Source organism: Ostrea edulis, chromosome 5 (assembly GCF_947568905.1).
Source record: "Ostrea edulis chromosome 5, xbOstEdul1.1, whole genome shotgun sequence".
Classification (NCBI taxonomy): domain Eukaryota; kingdom Metazoa; phylum Mollusca; class Bivalvia; order Ostreida; family Ostreidae; genus Ostrea; species Ostrea edulis.
Genome location: NC_079168.1, coordinates 92,109,119 through 92,130,878, shown reverse-complemented (window position 1 = coordinate 92,130,878; position 21,760 = coordinate 92,109,119). Strand labels below are relative to the sequence as shown.

At 35.8% G+C, this 21,760-nt stretch overlaps 1 protein-coding gene across 3 annotated transcripts in view; it reads right to left on the bottom strand.

The window, feature by feature from the left end:
- The window catches only part of LOC125649369 (vesicular glutamate transporter 3-like), a 53,517-nt gene continuing 31,757 nt past the window's right edge, over window positions 1-21,760 (bottom strand). For all 3 annotated transcript variants that reach the window (XM_048876866.2, XM_048876863.2, XM_048876865.2), the window contains exons 5-12: window positions 21,737-21,760; window positions 20,734-20,820; window positions 13,197-13,336; window positions 12,940-13,089; window positions 11,757-11,889; window positions 11,566-11,676; window positions 8,296-8,417; window positions 1-1,487 (exon numbers count right to left, since the gene is read on the bottom strand). The exon at window positions 21,737-21,760 is cut by the window's right edge and continues 64 nt beyond it. In XM_048876866.2, the coding sequence (XP_048732823.2) occupies window positions 1,227-1,487; window positions 8,296-8,417; window positions 11,566-11,676; window positions 11,757-11,889; window positions 12,940-13,089; window positions 13,197-13,336; window positions 20,734-20,820; window positions 21,737-21,760 (1,028 nt within the window). In that variant the 3' untranslated portion in view covers window positions 1-1,226. The remainder of the gene's footprint in view (window positions 1,488-8,295; window positions 8,418-11,565; window positions 11,677-11,756; window positions 11,890-12,939; window positions 13,090-13,196; window positions 13,337-20,733; window positions 20,821-21,736) is intronic.

Sequence of the window (21,760 nt, the reverse complement as noted above, 5' to 3'; positions counted from 1 at the left end):
GACAATTTGCTATTTTTATTAATACGTACAAATATATATATATATATATAAAATTACAGAAACATTACATACGGAATATGGAAAAATTTAAGTGTCCCTTGAGTAAAAATGTCAGTGTATTCTCTTTATAACTCGATTCATTTTATGTTGTACTTTCATTTTTAGCAGCAGTACATGTAGGTATACCAGTAATCATGCTGTACTTTCATTTTAGCGGCAGTACATGTATACCAGTAATCATGCTGTACTTTCATTTTAGCGGCAGTACATGTATACCAGTAATCATGCTGTACTTTCATTTTAGAGGCAGTACATGGATACCAGTAATCATGCTGTACTTTCATTTTAGAGGCAGTACATGGATACCAGTAATCATGCTGTACTTTCATTTTAGCGGCAGTACATGGATACCAGTAATCATGCTGTACTTTCATTTTAGCGGCAGTACATGTATACCAGTAATCATGCTGTACTTTCATTTTAGCAGCAGTACATGTATACCAATAATCATCCTGTACTTTCATTTTTAGCAGCAGTACATGTATACCAGTAATCATGCTGTACTTTCATTTTAGCAGCAGTACATGTATACCAATAATCATCCTGTACTTTCATTTTAGCTGCAGTACATGATTGAAACAAATCTATAACTTTAAATAACAATACTTCACTACTGATACATCAGCACAATGATATATAGGCGGAGAAGTGATAATAATGTTTATCTCGTAAAGATAATCCATGACATTTTGTGTGGCATTTTTGTTCTGTCTCATGGCCAAATGACAATAACTCGTAATTTTCATCCAGTTAATCGTTGTTGCCCCTCTTGTCGTCTTGATGAACATGCGCAATCAATTCTTTCTTTTTCACCACCGACTTTCTCCAAACCAAACGCCGAACTTCAATACAACAGTTGTGTTTACTTAGAGGTACCGTAGGCCAGGATATATAAGAAAAGTCAACATCACAAAATAATTTGAAGAAAGTGTTAGAGCTGTTTAGTCTCCAAATTAAAAAGTGAACGTTGTTAACAAACAAAAACGTACCGGTTCCATTGATGGCAATCCAGTTTCACAATTACATTTTTAGAAGGAAATTGCAATGCTCCTTCTTCCATAATCGGAAAAATAAAAATACCTATCGAGTAAATATATAGTGTCTCCTGAGTCGGATATTTCATTTGTGCACGGTGCTCCGAATGGGTGATAGTAAGTAAGATATCATTATTGGTTGTCGAAGCTACGTTTCTGGTTTTCCTCTTCATTGTTAGAAACAATTTCGTTGAGATCCATTTTGTTTTTGCTGAGTGTTATAGAGTTAGATCCGTATATGACGTCAGATTCACCCTTTGAAGTCACTAACGTCATATATTCAGGTTGTGCCCATTTCTGCTGTTGTCCGGATCCAAAAACAGAGTAAAATGTAACGGAACATAGATGTAATGATCCAGTAATCAAGAAAATCCTCTGCCAAGACTGTGCATTCTAAAAGATAAAAGAGATCCGTGAGGCACATCGCTCTTCCCATTTCCCATGTATAACATTAAATTTGACCCCAGAGGTTATGATGTGAACGAACTTTAATTTATATCTCATGAGGATATTTTCATGAAACGTGAAGATAACGAACACTGATCAATCTTATAACTCCAATAAAGGAGTTGGCAAACACGGACCGCTGGACACACCAGAGGTGGGATCAGGTGCCTAGGAGGAGTAAACGTAAGCATCCCCTGTTGACCGGCCACACCCGCCGTGAGCCCTATGTCTTGATCAGGTAAAAGGAGTAATCTGTAGTCACAATCAAAATCAGTGAACCAAAAACGGCCTAATAATTGGTTTGAAACACGTCAGACAGTATTTGACCCGATGACAGGTTGTATTGGCAAACCAGATCGTTATAACGACCATAGAATTTGCGAAATGCTGACTTTAAACGAGATTGTTGAAACCCCTGCACCATCAACTTGTTGTCAGTAGCTTGCCTCGATTTAAATACTGATCATACGCAAAATAAGTTCTTGCGTATCGAATCAGTTGAGAGATATAAACACCATATGTAGGTGATAATGTAATATTGCTACATGAATATAGGAAGTTCACGATAGAGAAGCTGAACTCGTCCCGTTTGTCCTTAAGTTGAGTTGTTAGTTTGCCGTTAATATAAACTACATAACGATGCATGGATATCAATTTAACAAAATGTACCTTGGGCTTCATGAGGAAAATTTTGAAAGAATTTCTCTACACATTCTTATGTAAAACTTGCAACCTGTATTTTACGAAAGGTGAAGATAACAAATAGTGATCAATCTCATAACTCCTAAAAGCAATACAAAGTAGAGAGTTGGGCAAACACGGACCCCTGGACACACCAGAGGTGGGATACATGTAGTCCCGCCTATGGCCAGGGGTCAGGATGTAAGCATGTTTCAATCTGCATTAGTACATGACATTGAAATTGCACTTTTGTGGTTGTGGAGAAGATTTTTTATTTAAAAATTCTATACATAAATATTTGTAGTAAACCCTTAATCTCTTACGGCCCCGGGGTCATGGTATGAATAAACTTAAATATACATTAAATGCTAATTCTTCTACATGTACATTAATTTGACATAGTGACGTTGTGGTTCATGGGAAGAAAAGATATCAAACAGTGATCAATCTCATAGCTACGGAATCCCATTTAGGACCTATCAAATATATATTTCTAATTTGAAATATCAATTTCAGATTTCGTTATTTCGATTTTAATTGGTCCGTTGGGATCCAGGTCATAATAGGTACTCAGTACCCCTTTCTTGTCATAAGAAACGACTAAATGGGGCGGTCCTTCGGATGAGACCGCAAAAACCCAAGGTCCCGTGTCACAGCAGGTGTGGCACGATAAAGATCCCTCCCTGCTCAAAGACCATAAGCACCAAGCATAGACCTCAATTTTGCAGCCCTTCACCGGCAATGGTGACGTCTCCATATGAGTGAAAAATTCTCGAGAGGGACGTTCAGCAATATAAAATCAATCAATCGATTTTAATTCGTTATTTCAAACTTTGAAATTCGTTATAACGGATTAAATGTATTCTATGGTTTTTCTTTTAATTATCAATTGTAAATTTTAGTATGTTGTACAGCGCTTTAGAGTATTTTCAGATAAGGCGCTATATAAGTGTATTTTTTATTATTATTTTTTTATTTTATTAAATTCGTTAACGTACTGATGAAAAGGTGAAAATAACAAACAAGTGATCGATCTCATAACTGCGGAAGCCCATTTAGGACCTATCAAAAATATTGATGAATACAGATTTAATTTGTTATTTCAAACTTTTAAATTCGTTATAACGGATTAAATTTGTTATAACAAATTTGTTGAATCTGTTGTAACAAATTTCAAAATCTATATTTAACGAATCGAATTAAATTTGAAAAAAAGAATTTTAGAAATGTTTATATCAAATTGTCAAATTCGATATAACGTTTTATAGAATCGTTAATATCAAATTAGTAAATAATTCGTGATAACGAATTGCAGAATTAGTAAGAATATATTAAATAATTTGAAATCATAGATTTTTCCATTCATTAAATTCGATTTTGATTCATTAAAACAAATTAATGCAATTTGTTAAAACGAGTGGTTGATAAAATGTAATCGGATGAAGATGGCGCAAGATCAGGCACCTGATCCCACCTGTGGTATATTCAAAGGTCCGTGTTTGCCCAACTCTTAAATTTTGTTTTCTTTAAAGGAGTTATGAGATTGATGATTGTTCGTAATCTTCACCTAAAAATTTGTTGTAACGAATTATGCAATTTGATATAACGAATTTCGGAATTCGTTATTTAAAATTGAATTCGTTATTTAAAAATTTTGAAATCCGTTATTACGAAGTTTACAAATTTGTTATAACGAATTTAATCCGTTATAACTAATTTTAATGTTTGAAATAACGAATTAAAATCTGAAATTCGTTATTCCAAATAAGAAATATATTTTTGATAGGTCCTTAATGGGCTTCCGTACTAATTTGATATCAACGTTTATATCGAATGTGACAATTTGATACAACCATTTCTAAAGTTCGTGTTTATATTAAATCAAATCAGTATAGTTTAAAAATAGATTGAACAATCACAGCTTTAAAATTGTCGTTTCCAAAAATGTTTTATTTCTAATTTTCTATTTCTCAAAATTGGCCATAAATATTATAATTAATGCTTATTATGATAATTGAATAAGCCAACTTAGTCATTCGAGTGCACATAACTTGATATATTTATTAATCTATAGGTTCACGAACACTGTACATGGTATTGGAGGCTATTGTTGTGATATGTATCCCGAAATGGCATTTTTTTAAACATTCAATAGCCTGATATTAAACGTCATAGTAAGAGAAAAGTATAAAAGATATGGGAAAAAGAAAAACATTTCTAGAGAGCCTATATACGGAAATTATCAATATCCCAGGCTAGGCCATTTTTCATGGTTCGTGGGTCATGTTCTTTAATTCGTTAAAACAAATTTTATATAACAAATTCAACAAATTTGACCACTTGAACGTTCAGCTCGGGTCAGATAAAAGATTGATTCGGATGTTGTTATATTACGATAGAAAATAACATATATCGTATCCTATTCTTTATCAACCTGAACCATGTTGAAAGTAATATGGAAAGAGTCATCTAGTAATAAGATACACAAAAAATATAACAAGCCGAAGAAAATGCCATAATAAATGTTGTGTCAGTATTTTATATTAGAAACATCTTCAATGAAAATATAAAACTTGAAAAGTTCAAAATACATGTATATGCAAAAATTCAAATCAATCATATTCAATAATGCCCGGACAAGATATGGCTACTGTGACGTCACTCGTATCACTCATGTTGTATTTATGACTGTGTAATGAAAATGTACTACATTGTACTTGTTATGGAGATAGTTGTATTGTTATGAATACGACTAGGGAGTAGCTTTATAGTGCTGGATAGTTTCCCATTCTGATGCGATTATTTATTTCGTTGAGGTTTGTTTTATGAAACACGTTACGAAATAATTTAATGCCACTTGTAAAATGGTTCATTTGACTTCATCAACATTCTTTATATCGTAGACAAAGTTGCCGTTAAGTCCCGCCATGAAATCCTAAAATTTACGTTACAATGCATTTGTCTCCTCCGTTTCCATTTTGTTACTACTTTATACGAAAAAGTAAGTTGCGACAGTTTACACTATTTTATAAACCGCTTCGCATAAACTGCTCCAACTTACTTTATATCGTATAAAAGAGTAAAAACTAGATATTATTGTGATGGAAAGATCACAAAAGGACCCTGCTTTGCGGCATAATCTGCTCAGTTCAAGATCCATAACTCTTTCAAACAAGAGGTACTGTGAGCAATGCTCACTAAGAATACCCCCCGCTTACCCCAATCTCCCAAAAGGTGTTGGTAATAGGTAAAACTTCAGTATTATGATCCAAAAGGTATTTAGGAACACAGCATCTCCATGCGATGAAAAAAGTCGTTAAAGAATTTAAATGGAAACCATATTGCTACTTTGATGTCCAGTGCGCGTGACCTTTGACCTTTTGACCCCAAAATCGATAGGGAACATCTTCATCCCATGGGTAGTCCATATGTATGATATGGTGACTGTAGGTGGAAAGGATAACGCTTTAGAGCCCGGAAACCATATTGCTACTTCGATCTCCAGTGCGCTTGACCTTTGACCTTTTGACCCCAAAATCGATAGGAAACATCTTCATCCCATGGGTAGTCCATATGTATGATATGGTGACTGTAGGTGGAAAGGATAACGCTTTAGAGCCCGGAAACCATATTACTACTTCGATGTCCAGTGCGCTTGACCTTTGACCTTTTGACCCCAAAATCGATAGGAAACATCTTCATCCCATGGGTAGTCCATATGTATGATATGGTGACTGTAGGTGGAAAGGATAACGCTTTAGAGCCCGGAAACCATATTGCTACTTCGATGTCCAGTGCGCTTGACCTTTGGACCCCAAAATCGATAGGGAACATCTTCATCCCATGGGTAGTCCATATGTATGATATGGTGACTGTAGGTGGAAAGGATAATGGTTTAGAGCCCGGAAACCATTGCGTCTACAGACGGACGGACGGACGGACAGACAGACGGACAACCCGATTCCAGTATACCCCCCCCCCCCCACAACTTGTTACGGGGGTATAAAAATGAATTTTTTAATCAATGGCTGACCTGTAAGCCCAAAAAAGTCCGGAAATCTGTCAAATACATGTACATGTATAAGAATTTGCTAAGTTCAAGGTCTATAGGGACCATAACTCTTTAAGAAAAAAGTGAAGAAAGGCCAAACTAAAACTGGATCTGTAACTCATTGATGTAATGGTGGTTGATTTGTGCCACTTTACAATTTGTCGCCTCGAAAAGACGACAAAACGAAAATTAGCGACTTTTCGAAAAGACGATAAAACGAAAAGTCGACAAAATGTAGGCGAAAAGATGGCAAATTACCGACCTAATTTGTCGTCTTTTCGCTTGGCGTTTTGTTGTCTTTCGAGGCGAAAAGACGACAAAACGAAAACAGGACAAAACGATAATTAGCGACTTTTCGCCTCGAAGTAACGAAAAGTCGAAAAGACGACAAAACGAAAAGACAAATTACAAGCGAAAAGACGACAAACAAAACCCGCTAAGCGACCTCATTTGTCGTCTTTTTGCTTGGCGTTTTGTCGTCTTTTCGCCTCGAAAAGACGACAAAACGAAAACAGGACAAAACGATAATTAGCAACTTTTCGCCTCGAAATAACGAAAAGTCGAAAAGACAACAAATTACAGGCGAAAAGACGACAAACAAAACCCGCAAATTAGTGACCTCATTTGTCGTCTTTATGCTTGGCGTTTTGTCGTCTTTCAAGGCGAAAAGACGACAACACGAAAAGTCGACAAAACGACAATTAGCGATTTTCGCCTCGAAATAACGAAAAGACGACAAAATACAGATTTTCCCGTTATTTTGCTATTTGATTTTCTAGGAATTGAATATGAAATTTGCTGTGTTTTCGATAATTATTAATTACATTTACAAAAATGAAACATCTGAAATTAAATCATAGTTCTTATGTACTTGTATTCTACTGAAGAAATCTTCTCTCTTTTTTTTAAATGTTATACTACGCATGTTGCATTGGAGGTTGGGGTGGGCAGGGGCCCTGGTATCTCCCCTTTTTACAATTTACTTTTCCCGTTTCAGCAGAGATTTACGGGGGCAGCCGAGTGTCTGGTTGCACGAGACTAGTGCGCGAGACATTCGAGGAGTTCCGATTGTACATGGTAGCGTCTACCATTCGAAATCTTTCTAGTGGGATATAAAAATCAACTGACCAATGAAATCGGCACATTTGGGCTCACTAAAGTTCCGCTAACTCGTTGCTTGTTTGTAGCACCTATCACCGGTGAACCAGTTTAACGCACGCATTGGTTGATCACTATAGAGCTCGGACGTATAGGTGGGACCCTTAATAATTATTAGCAGGCGAAGCTAAACTAATGAAAAATTTAATCATACCTATGGAACTTGAAAATTTTGGTTCCAATGGCGTCGATTCGAATACTAGCGCGTGGACACGTTTGAATCTCGTGTAACCAAGTTCACGTCGTTCTGAGATGTTACATAGCATCCGTAAAAGCATGTAAATCTTATTTTCTTTATCATATATAATCACTCCTCGATTAAAGCGATTGTACCATGTCTCCTATGTTTGTGAATTTGCTAAACACCGACGCTGAATATGACGTCACAATGCACTGTTTACATCAGTTGCATAGAGTTTCCCGCGTTCAATGAATAGGCAGATCAAAAATGTCCAAAGTTAGCTTGGATTGAGCTCTGTCCGTACACGTTAGGTGCTAACTTCGGGATATTTTTGTCCTGTTATGGATCTGGATAATAATGCCAATACTTTTCCTTTAGCCCCCAAACACGGTCACGCCGTACAACATATTACTTTTATTCCATAAATATTTACGCTTGAAGTGATTTTGCGTCATTGTATTATGACGTGACATATGAAAGATTTTCTTCATGTTTATTAACCTCAGTTCATTAGATTACAAAACAATTGTACTAAACTGATTTAAAATGTTACCTTCTGTTTAGTGTTTGAGGCAGGCTATGTAATTTTTAAGTTCGTTGTAAAATTCTATACTGGAATAGTACATGTATCTAAGTTTTACTGCTTTACTTATCACAAGTATTTCTATATTAGTTCCCCTTACCTCCTGTCTGAGGGATCCAGCCAGGGCCGTGCTGACAGTGGCCCCTAACACTCCGGATCTCACTACTCCCGTCAGAATGCTGGAATACTGTGGGGCCAAGTCTACCGGGTTTACTTTAAATCCTATAAATCAATTACTCTTTTAATTAGATAACAAAGGAATAGATGCCATCAACATAAGCAACATTATTCGTCATAAGAGTTCAGTCGTGTGTTCCAACTTATTTCAAGTTCAAGTCTACACTCAGTATTTCTTACAAATACGAGGGTTGTTCGATATCTACTGTGTTTTGTACCACAGCACGATAACGCTTTGCACGATTTCCTGGATGATGATACTCTTGAATAGCTCTATTCAATACCTTTCCAACGGTATAAACACGAGCCTTCAGATCCACATAGTTTTAAAATTATAGCCATTTCAATAGAGCCAGTCGTTGACCACTGTTGTAAAAATGGTTGGGAAACGGGTTGAGAATGTTGAAGACATTAGAGCTTACAGTGTATAATTATAAAAATTTCCACAAAACTCAGCCATTCGGTAATGCAGATTTTTACTGAATTGGGGGAAGTTTATGGGTCTGATAAGGTATCTTATTAGACAGTTCGTAGGTGGAGAAAGAAATTCCTGACTGGCACAAGAGTCTGTCAAAGATGTAGCAAAATCTGGCCGACCTGTGACTGTAACAGGCAAGGCAAATGTCTCAAAAATCAGGGAAATAATTGAAAGTGATGGCAGATACACGATTCGTGATATTGCCAAAGCTGTTGGCATATCGCTATCGCAGGTGCATTTCATTTTGAATCGTATATTGAAGGTACGAAATATTTCTGCCAGATGGATACCGAATATATTGGCAGATGATCAAAAACGGGAACGAGTACAAACCGCTAAGCAATTGCTCAAAATGTTTCCCAAATTCAATCAGACAATTTGAAAACATTGTTACTGGTGATGAAACATGGGTTCACTATTTCGAACCAGTAAGAACAATTGGAAACAAAATATGGCTAACTAAACACGGTAGAAGGCCTGTAGTTGCCAAAAGAACCATAAGCACAAATAAGGTTCTTTATTGCATTTTCTTCTCATGTGATGGTATAGCCGTCCAAATCCCGGTGCCGAAAGGCAAAGGTGTTACATGTCGGTATTACCGAGATGTTATACTAAAAAAGCTCAATAAATATTATCATAAACGACGCCATGTGTCAGGATTTAGGCATGTTCGTCTACTTCATGATAATACTCCATCACATACATCTGAGCTTGTGAAGCAATTTTTGAAGTCGGAGAAGGTTACCGTCTTGCCACACCCACCATACTCTCCAGATTTAGCCCCATGCGACTTTTTCCTTTTTCTAAAACTTAAAAAGTTCTTATCTGGTCGTCGTTACAAGTCCTGGCAAGCCCCTAGCTCAGCCATCAGTCAGTGTCTCACATATCTACCTAAATCAGCGTACCATGACACATTTCAGAAATGGATTCAGAGATTGAAATTATGTATTTCAAACCGCAGAGAATACTTTGAAGGGATGTAATGTTCATTTCACTATTTGAGTCGAATGTTTTTGAGATATCGTACAATACACATTACATATCGAACAGCCCTCGTATACTTCTACTTTTGCATCCAATTTTTTAAATTATTAACAAACTTTACAGTGCCTAGATATAGACCATCTTATGCTACTTAATCCACCTTTGTATTCTTGTTCTTAATCTTTCAACTATAGTCCAGCTGGACATGTCATTACTGGTGATCTTGATATAGTTGAAAATGAGGTCCTAAAATCACTTATTCTAAAAGGTCCTAAATACAGAGAACCTCCGTCTTTCAATTGGCGACAGAACTTCATCTCTATTATGAATTCTGTCGAAGATTAAGCCAGACGATGGGCTAAATATGAAAAAGATCTTGATACATTGTCAGAAATAAGAGGAATATTAAAATTCCACATTAGACATATTAAAGCAAAAGTACGTACCATTTATCTTTCTGTGTTTAGTAAACCAGAAGTGATAAAAGAATTAGATAGGTTACAATGGGAATATGTTTTGGTTCCAGCTGACAAAGCTTGTAAGGCTCATTATCACAACTGTATTTTAAACGAACTTGGCATTAGTTCCACGTTTGGTAATCGTATTCTCCATCTGTCCTTTCAAAAGGTGAAATTCTTCAAAACCATGCTTCAGTTTTAGACACATTTAATATCCCAGTCCATGGGTCGGATGAATATGAGTTACCGTACCTTTACTGGATTCCTAAACTACATAAAAATCCTTACAAACAAAGATACATTGCTGGATCCAGTAAGTGTTCTACCAAGCCCCTATCTTTGCTCTTCACAAAAATGTTAACAGCTGTGAAGGAGAAACTTCTAACTTACTGTGCGACTACATATGCCAGAAGTGGTGTAAATCAAATGTGGATTCTAAAAAATTATAAAGTAAACTTGAAATCGGAAAACTTTTCTCAAATCAACAACATCAGAACGTATGACTTTTCAATACTTTACACGACCATTCCCCACGATAAATTAAAGACTATACTTTTTGACATTATAGACAAAAACGGAAAACACAAATATTCCTATCTAGTGATCAGTCATCCAAACAAGAGGCCCATGGGCCACATCGCTCACCTGAGCCCATATCTGAAGACTTTCCATATATATTTGCATGTAAAACCTTAGTCCCTATTATGGTCCCAACCTACTCCTGGAGGCCATGATTTTTGTAAACTTGAATCTACACTATGTCAGAAAGCTTTCAAGTAAATGTCAACTTCTTTGGCCCAATGGTTCTTGAGAAGAAGGTTTTTAAAGATTTTCCCTATACATGTATTTGGATGTAAAACTTTGATCCCCCTTGTGGTCCCATCCTACCCCAGGGGCCCATGATGTTAACAATTTAGAATCTGCACTACCTAATAAAGCTTATCTATAAATTTCATCTTTTCTGGCCCAGTGGTTCTTGAGAAAAAGATTTTTTAATGACCCTACTCTATTTTTATCTTTTCTTGATTACCTCCCCTTGGAAGATGGCCTGGCCCTTTATTTTAACAGTTTAGAATTCCCTTTACCTAAAGATGCTTTGTGCCAACTTCGGTTGAAATTGGCCCAGTGGTTTTTGAGAAGAAGTCAAACATGTTTAAAGTTTACAGACGGACGGACGCCGGACTACGGGTGATCAGAAAAGCTCACTTGAGCTTTTAACTCAGGTGAGCTAAAAAGCCTACACAATTCCTGTACGTAATTCAACCCAACGTACCTGCACTTGAAAGTCCCGCTAATCCCTCTGCTATAATGATGAGGACGGCCGCCGCAAAGTAATTTCTAAGGAACCCCAATGCTAAAACACACACGGCCTCTGAACCAAAACCTAAATTGTATTTTCATTTTAAAGACACTGTAGTTATCAAGTTACATGGTTAATTTTACTTCATTCGAAATATGTGGTACCTAAAATTATGGACATTTTGCGACCAGCAGTGACCGAGACTTTCTCCTCTTTGATTAATTTGTCAACCATTATACCGCCTAGTATAACTGAAACACTCATCACAATTGGAGGAAAGGACGTCAGGAATCCAATCTAAGGGGGAAAAGAATTGATACCATCATACTTTTGTTGCATTGCGTTTAAAACGTCCACACAATAAATTTTACAGTTGTAACGAGCACATGCATGTGAAGGAATCTCATGCATTGAAATGAATTGAATACATTTCATGACACTAAAACATCAAAAGGATTAGACACAAATTCAAAAACTTGGATAGCATTCATCATGAGTTATTAAAGGGGAAGGCAACTCAAGAACATTTACTGGAGAAATGATAGGATTAATTATATGATAAAAATTTGTCATACTATATGTATATTGTTGATATACGGCTTAGATAAGCTTCCGTACTAATTTGAAAACGTTAAAAGTTGAAATTTCCGCTATCTATAGAGGCTGCCATGTTGTAGAACTCTTTTGTATTTAAAACCACAAAAATCAATAATTTTGACGTCACATCGTCTGTTCCGGTTTTGATGAGATTCTAAGACCATCAAAGATCTGCGTGTGGTAGATTTTACGAATATAAGTTGATGCCTTCCTGTCAGTCAGTTAATTACACTAATGCGAAGGGGTGATGTGAAAAAAGTTTGGTTTTTTTCGAAATTCCTGACCCAACCAAGTCGTTTAAAAGATTATGTAAACTGTGGATCCATCATTTGCGTTATGACAAGTTGAGCTTCGAAACATTTATATGAAGAAACGTGTACCGTCTGCCTGATCTGCGACTCGACTGAACGTCTTATTTTCTTAATGTCTTCTTGCGAAGAACGGGCTCAAATCTATACGGCTGCAAATTTAACTGTTCGTGACTTGTCATATTTACAGTGCTGCTGATGAAATAAACCGGAATAGACGGTGTGACGTCATAAATTAAACTTCAATGGCCACTCTCTTAGCGGTGAGTAATTTAAAATATATGATGGATTAATGGATTAATAATGATTTAATCGTTAAGCAAGGATTTTTGTTGTTAAAGACTGATGTTTAAGATATCAGTAAGTAATACTCTAGTCATAAAAGCAACACTGTGGTTAGGGTTGTCTTTCCCTTTATTAGTTTGTAAAATTGATTACTTACAGTTGCTACATTAAGAGTGAAAACATCTGCAAAATACTGGGGTATCTCGGTAATCATCATGGCAAACACCCAGGATCTCGTGAAATTAATCAGGAATAAAGCCCATACCGGAACTGATGTCAATATCCCTTTCCATGGAATCTTTTCTGCCTTTGAAAGTATTTTAGAAGAAATATAGGATAGATTCATATCTCGAAATAATTTATGCACTTCCAGAAATATGATAATTCACTTTAACACTTAATAAAAATACATACCATTCTTGCAGACGATAAAAGGATATTTGAACCGTCTTTCTCAAAGATTATCCTTTCTTTTTCGCAAAGTGATGGATGGACATTTGGGCTGTCGTATACCATACAAATCCAAACAACTGACCATAGAACAGCTAGGCTACCTGTAGGTGGTAATCACGTGGATAGTATTGTGCAAAAATAATTCCGAATTTTTTCCATTATAACATATGAGATTTCATGACCTTTTAAAATTTACTAATTTTCTGATTAATGTGTAAATACTATTTGTATTGGGATTTAAGAGTGATTTCAAACGTCACTTTGTGATGACGCGTTCAGCAGAGAACTTATTTCAGGATATCAGATATCAGGTCAGATACTGACAACAGAAAACGTCTACTAAATGTATGCGAAAGCGAAATCACATCAACACAGAAAAATCTGAAGATATTTCACGAAGGACTGATGGTAAGTCTGAGATGCGTTGTACAGACTCAGGCTTGGGTTTCTCGATAAAAAAAATTCTTACTCAAGTTTGAGTTTTCTTTTATCTGAGCAGTCAAAATTTGAATAAAATCTCAGACTTAAGTCCAAGTTTCAACTTACGATATTTTGTACGAGACTAGAAGAATATTTTAGATTAATGGCTATAGACAGGTTACATGAATTGCTGCTTCTCATCATCAGTGGTACACAGGAAATCGCGAGTGAATGTATATAATGGACGTGGAAATATGGAAAGCCAAAGGGTTCAATATTCTATCTTTGTAATTATGTATTTGTTGTTCCTAAATGCGCCATCGGTTCAATGTAAATAGAAAAATGTTAATCGTTATCTTGACATTTGTAGTGCATAACGGTATATTCGTCATTTGAATTGTGTAAGATGTAAATGGAATATATGTTTGTGTAGATGCGTAACAAGTGAATGTATTATTTATTTAATGTAAATTTGAAATTGGATCTTCGTCTTCCGTAGTTGAGCATTTGCACATTGTTGTTTGTTAAGCCTATGCGAGTTGTGGTAAATGTGTTTTGGTAATCCGTCCGATATTAGTTCGACATTCGCATTTACGCAATTCAACATTTGTAAATTGTTCTTCCATTATGACGACAGAGGGCGCGCTACATCGTATCTTTTGGGAAACAGACTATAGAATCATATAGGAGGACCAGTTAACACTCGGTCTAGCACACTCAACATTAACTAGTTGGCGCTAAAAGTCGTTGAAAATGTGCTGCTGAAGTAGTTTGATCAGAGTCTTGATGTAGAACATTATTGTAAGTATCAATATAGATGACTGGACTGATTTTTTCCATGAGTTTACTTTATACAAACAGTGTATGCCATTTAGTAACCATATACCACCAGGGACGTTACATTTATTTGTGCGAGACCAAAAACTCTTGTACATATTTGCTTTGATTGGGATTGATTTTCGTTTTCGCGCCCCTTCCCCACCATTTTTGCATTGCTGTCACTGAAATACGTAATTCACAATATCAAATAGTTAATATGTACATTGGGTAAGAATTCTAGAACACGCAAAAACTATTCTGGTTTCATAGGCGTCGGAAAAGGGGGGGGGGGGGTTAAACCAACAAAAAAGTTTCTACGTCGTTTGGGGGGGGGGGTTATTATGTCTATTATGTCTATCTTTGCAAAAAAAGTGTGTGTGTGGGGGGGGGGGGGGGGGGTAAGCCCCTCCCTAGCCCCCCCCCCCCCCCGGTTCCGATGCCTATGGGCTTTATATTTGTAAACGAAGTGAATCAGTTATCATTTACTAGTTGTTTTCATTATATGACAGCCAACTTTGAATGTAACATATTTAAAGTTTTTATGTAATAGACCAGTCGGGCTATTTTTCCATAACTTTTACTAGGCCAGGCCATAAAACCAGTAGCCTGAGCCATGGCCTAGATTTGAATTTTACATTATTTCCACAAGCACTTGTTTCGTATCTGATCACCCCCTTCTTTTTCTCTCCACAAGATAGCTAACTCAATTTCAGACACCCCAATTTCAAAACTCCTATTTTTGTTAAAAATGTATCATTAATCAACATTACCGGGGGTATTTTGATATAGTTTAATTTGAGATACTTTTCTCTTGTCAAAAAATTGTTCCAATTGTCCTCTGTCAAGCCTCTTTATTGTAAACCACTCATTTTGTCTGTTTAAAGCCGAGAAAGAAACATCTTTTTATTTCATAGTCTAGCTGTTAGAGGTTATTTATAAACCTTGTTGGCCACATATAGAGTCCTTGTACATATATGTAAATATACGCTTCCTAGACTCTAAATATTTAGAGAATGTAGAAGTATTCTTGCACTTAATTTTTTACTCAAAGCAAACACGAGAATAGAGGGGAAACAACTGAAAATCCCAATGATACAATTAATTACACTAAAAAAGAGTAACAATTCCATTTTTAGTGTAACAATTGCCCTGTTAGGGAATTGTGTTCAACCTTTTAAACAGTCGTAGCGATGAACCATCGGAATATTTTTTCATAATTGATTATCAGTATAATCGGACACACTATAATTGATTAATAATCGATTAATTTCATGTATTCAATTTGTTTATTATTGAATGAAGAATGAATTGGTAAAAAATTTGGGGTGATTTCTGAAATGCATTTTGATGTATTTTTTATCATTGGATTCATTTATCAAATTAATACTTATGAATTAGTTATATTCACAGAAAATAAATCAAGAAAGCATGAGAATAAATTACTTTAAGTTATATTTTGATTAATCGATTATCAAAAATTTTAATAGATTATCTATAATCGGGGGCCATTTCGATTAGATAATCGAATTTTTCTATTAATCAGTACATCGAAGGAGGAGAAACTCTACTTATGATAAACAGAAGGAATGAAACTCATAGTAAAAATATGGTATGAATTTGCTTATCAAAATATCTTCCTTGTACAAAATAAAATAATTTACCTCGGACTTCGAAAGGCCGGGAAAATAATAGCTCCGAGGGAATGTCACATAAACTGATCCTCCAATATGATTCTATAGTCTGTTTCCCAAAAGATTCGATGTAGCGCGCGCCCTCTGTCGTCATAATGGTAAAACAACGAACAAATGTTGAAATTCAGTAAACGAATGAGCAAATTCGAATGTCGAACTATCATCGGACGGATTATCAATTTTTTTTACTGTAACTCGCAACTGCAATGTGCAAATGCTCAAATACGGATGACGAAGATCTAATTTCAAATTTACATTGAATAAATAATGCATTCACTTGTTACGCATCTACACAGACATTACATTCCTTTACATCTTACGCCATTCAAATAACGAATATACCGTTATGTACTACAAATGTCAAGATAACGATTAACATTTTTCTATTTTACATTGAACCAATGGCGCATTTAGTAACAACAAATACATAATTACAAAGATAGAATATTGAACTCTTTGGCTCTCCATAGGAAAGGGCCACCTCCAGTGTCCGAATGGACTATAAGCATCCAGGAGGTGCCGCTAATGACCGTAAAACGAAAACGAGAGGCAATGTGGTGCATAACACATTAAAATGATGTAATTTGTACAGATGAAATTCGTTTTCAGTTTCACAGGTGTACTCGAAAAGGTGGTCAAAGTTTGGACATTGTCAGAAGGTACAGACGTTCTCGTCTGCTGTGACAGCGTAGGGTTGGAGTAAGTCAGCTGGGTTTGACACTGCTTGTTTCTGTGAAGGAAATATATACTGGTCAGCGAAAGAAACACGTAGGAGTAATTTTTCGCTGAATCTTTTCAAAAATATTCCATTTGGGGGGGGGGGGGTCTAGAATGAATCGACTGATTACTCCTTGTTACATCTAATGCTATTGTTTACTGGATAGATATTCAATAGAATTTGAGGACAATAAAACATGTTTTCACAAAATCTTAAAATCGGTCTCTGTAACTCGAGATTGTTGTAAGTTCCTAATGCACTTGATTTAGGTACCAAGTCTTTCATATACTACGGGTTCATCCATACAGAAACAATTGTATGTGTTAACATCAGAAAATCGCACATTTTCGTGAAACAGTATAATAAAAAGTACATAAAAACTGGTTAAAATGACAAAACTTAACATAGTAACAGTTTCAAAATACTGCATCTTAAGAAATATATATATATATAAATTACTATGAGACGTTATCAGCTATTAGGTGTATTTGTACTATGCTTAGCATGTATGGTCATAGCGGTGAGGGTTGTTTTACATGCCAACGCCTGCCGCGATATTATCGTCGCAAGCCACGCCTACTGACTCCATTTACACTACGTCCAATGCGGTTTGAGGTAGAGTAGGTACATGTGTACTACCGGACTTAGTAACCGTGACTAGCGACGATGCCGCGACACGAGACCTCCGTTTTTAAGATCCTTGATTCTCGCTTCTAAATGCCGAGCGTTAAGCGAATGAGCAATCACTACGTATGTTTACAACCTAGGTTTTGACGCGGCCATGACACGAGTGGGGCCCGAAATCACGAGCTCCCGGTTACAAAGCGAACGTTCTACCACTGAGCTATATCAGGATTTATTGATGTTTTACGCCGCTTTGGCAATATTTCAAGCAGTTAACTAATTGAATTATGTTTGGTTGTAAAATTTTGAGTTTCCCTGACGGCCCCCAGTGAGCCTACTCTTTTTCGTACATCAGGGAAACGATCTTTTGAGTGCCAAGGGGGTTGTGATCCTTGACACGGGACACCCTTTAACGTCCCATCAGACGGACATAAAAGTTAAAACAACATAAACAGGTTTAAAAAAAATTCGTATATATAAACAGTTGTATTATAAAAGTTTTCAAATTTTTCTGTAAAAGTCGCATTCTTGTAAATATTGTATAATATAATGAAAGTTCTTTCATTGATTGCACACTATTATAAAGTCTATTTCGTATGGGCGTGAAATCACTACATTCTAAAAGAATGTGATGTATAGATAATGGACAGTCACAATGTGCATTCAGGCTGTGGTTCTCTGTTTAGTGGGTAAGAAGGGGTCAATTTTGAATGCCCAAAGCGTATTCTCGAAATAATAACTTCGTCTTGGCGTTTCATTACGATGTTACACGATTTGTTTACTTTGTTTTGAATGGAATAAAGTTTACTTGTGTCACAGAAATCCCAATAGATTTGCCAAAGATAATTTAAATATAGTTTTATGAAATATTTAAAATCAGTGTAGGGAATTTTGAAGTGTACAATATCATCTCGAAGTGCATTTTTTGCCACTTTGTCTGCTTTGGTGTTGCCATGGATACCAATGTGACCTGGGATCCAGCAGAACTCAACTATTTTACCTTGTTTAGTTAAAAGATAGTACCAGTGTAAGATATCTAAAATATATGGATGATCAATATTCATGTTGTTTATTGACTGTAGACATGATAGGGAGTATGAGAATATAGTAAAATGTTTTTAAGTATTCAAACGTAAGCTGAATAGCCTTTGCTTCGGCAGTATAAATTGTTGCTGCATTTGGAAGTCGTGCAAAGAAAACGTCGTTTGTGATTACTGCAGCAGCAGCGACTTTATTTTGGTCTTTTGAACCATCTGTTTATATATATATCAATTGTAGTATGTTTAGATTGTTTTATTTCGGATAATTTTTGCTTGAAATTGGCGATTTTTGTTTCAGATTTTTTATATTCAGAAAGTGATGTGTCTACTTTGGGTTTTAGTAATTTCCATGGTGGTATTTCAGAAGGTGATGAGGGTTTTACGATGTCCAAAGGTAAGTTAGAATCATGTATATGTTTTTAACTCGTAGACCAATTGATTTTATACACTTCTTGTTTTTGTCATATAAATGTTCAAACTGCGGATGGAAAACGCCGTTAAATGCAGGATTGTCAATGTTAGCTTTTAATTTAACAATATATTGTAAGGTAAGTTTTCTTCTACGTAGATCGAGAGGTGGTTCGTTGGCCTCAACATATAAATTATCTACAGGAGAGGTTCGGAAAGCTCCTGTGCACAATCGAAGTCCTTGATGGTGAATTGCATCGAGGGCTTTAATATAGGATGTTGTTGCAGTACTATATACTATACAGCCGTAGTCTAGTTTACATCGGATTAGAGAGCGATACAGATGTAGAAGACTATTTTTATCTGCTCCCCATTTTGTGTTTGCAACAACTTTAATTATATCAAGAGCTTTTGCACATTTCTGTTTGAACATTGCTATGAAAGGTGAAGATAACGAACAATGATCAATCTCATAACTCCTAAAAGCAATACAAAATAGATAGTTGGGCAAACACGGAGCCCTGGACATGAGGAATAAAATAAAGTTTATTATCAAAAATGACTCCTAAGAACTTAAACTCTTTTACAACTTTAATTCGAGTTCCATCTAATTGCAATTGAGGATCATCGTGGTGTTTCCGCTTATATCGGGATAATCGTTATATAATAGACATACAATAGAGGAAATACCAGCACATGAGTTATTGCCCTTGACAGCATATCTTAATATGAATAAATTGATTATTAATAGAAATATCAGAATCAAATCATTTTCTAGATTTATTTTATTGTACCCAGTGAAGAAAATTCCTATAAAAAAATACATTTCTATCATACACAAAGTTTAATAAATGTAATAATTTTTAAAGTCCAAAGACGTCACAGAAGCACCTTAATAGTTGTGTTTATGAATGAGATGGGTTTAAGTTTTGAAATGTTATAAAATAAATTGACAGAATAATCAACTGGCAATGTGTAACTGGACTTTAAGATTTTCACACAGATTCTGAGAACCTAATCCTTGCCGAGGAGGTAAGAGTTCTTCAAGCTTAATGCAATGGCGCTTTTGCTCTCGCAGGAATACTGGCAAACTGGCAAAAGTTTTATTGTGGTAGAGTATCGAACAACAATGAACAAGTCTACCGGTAGGCGGATCCCAATAAAAGCAATGCCATAATAAAACATCGTTATGATGATGGTATAACTGGCGTGACTGAATATCTAATGAAATGCAGTTAGAATACGTGTATCAGACAGCTATCGCTGTTAATCTGCAAGACTTCTTCCAAAACAGTATTTCACATGTACTGTCGTGGTCCATTCTATAAGTCTTGATTTGTTCTTTTAAAATCATTTTTACACTGATTTCGTGGGGTCCTCATTCAAAAAATCTCTGCAATTGTCATAACCAATGAAACCATTGGAGTTATTTTCGGCGTTCTGAATTTTCTTAAATGTAAAACGTATACGGTACCAATTTTGATGCACCAGATGCGCATTTCGACAAATAATGTCTCTTCAGTGATGCTCAACCGAAATGTTTGAAATCCAAAATAACTATGAAGTTTTGGAGCTAAATATAGCCAAAAACAGCGTGCCCAACAAGTGGAGCCGAATTCGTCCAAGGATAAGGATATATATATATATATATTAAAGAAAATTCAGAATATATATATATATATATATATATATATATATATATATATATATATACATTGACCTCTAGAGCTCAGTCAGTTACCGGTAGCCAAACTCAATGATGAACATCAATGTATTACCGTAGATGATGAGCCCTGCGTGCCAGCTGATGTAACAGGTTGCGGCTCCCGATATCACAGAAGCCAAGGAAGTGCTCAAATAGATACCTGAAAAGAGTTACCACGTGTCTGATTTTAAAGTGAAAGGTGAAGATAACGAACAGTGATCAATCTCATAACTCCTATAAACAATACAAAATATAAACTTGGGCAAACACAGAGCCCTGGATATACCAGAGGTGGGATCAGGTGCCTAGGAGGAGTAAGCATCCCCTGTTGACCCCTCACACCCGCCGTTAGCCCTATATCCTGATCGGGTAAACGGAGTTATTCGTAATCAAAATCAGTGTGCCAAGAACGGCCTAACAATCGGTATGAAACACGTCAGAGAGCATTTGACCCAATGATAGGTTGAATTGGCAAACTAGATCGTTAAAACGACCATAGAATTTGCTAAATGCTGACTTTAATCAAGTTTGTCTAAACCTTTCTACCATCAACTTGTTGATACAATACATTATTATACATTATACAATTCATTATTATTTTTTCAAGTCAGTCCCCAGTTGTACAAAAACTTGAACATCATTTGCCATTAGCTATAATTATATTGCTCGTATCAGTAATTATAAAACTGACGTATAAATATCTATTATATCATTAATTCAGAACCTGAACAGGAATAAAGTACTAGGAACACCTACTGAATAGGCAATGTGACTTAGTAGTATGTCATTTTTTCCCCATTAAACTTGATATGAATGCAGATCATTCCTCACTGAGAGGAAAATGACGTGTAGCACATTTAAATTTTTACAGAATCAAAGCATTGTGAACATCAAAACTAATTTTTATACAAGATTTGTGAGAGCGGACCTTGCACTTTACTGGGCGAAAACATAGCCTAAGGGGAGTATATTTCCCCCGATATTCAATTAATAACCTATAAAGTATGTACATTTGATTGCAAGAGAAACTCATATAAAAAAAATTACTATATCAAAACTGCATTTACAAAGCATACCTGAATATGCAACTCCCACTATTC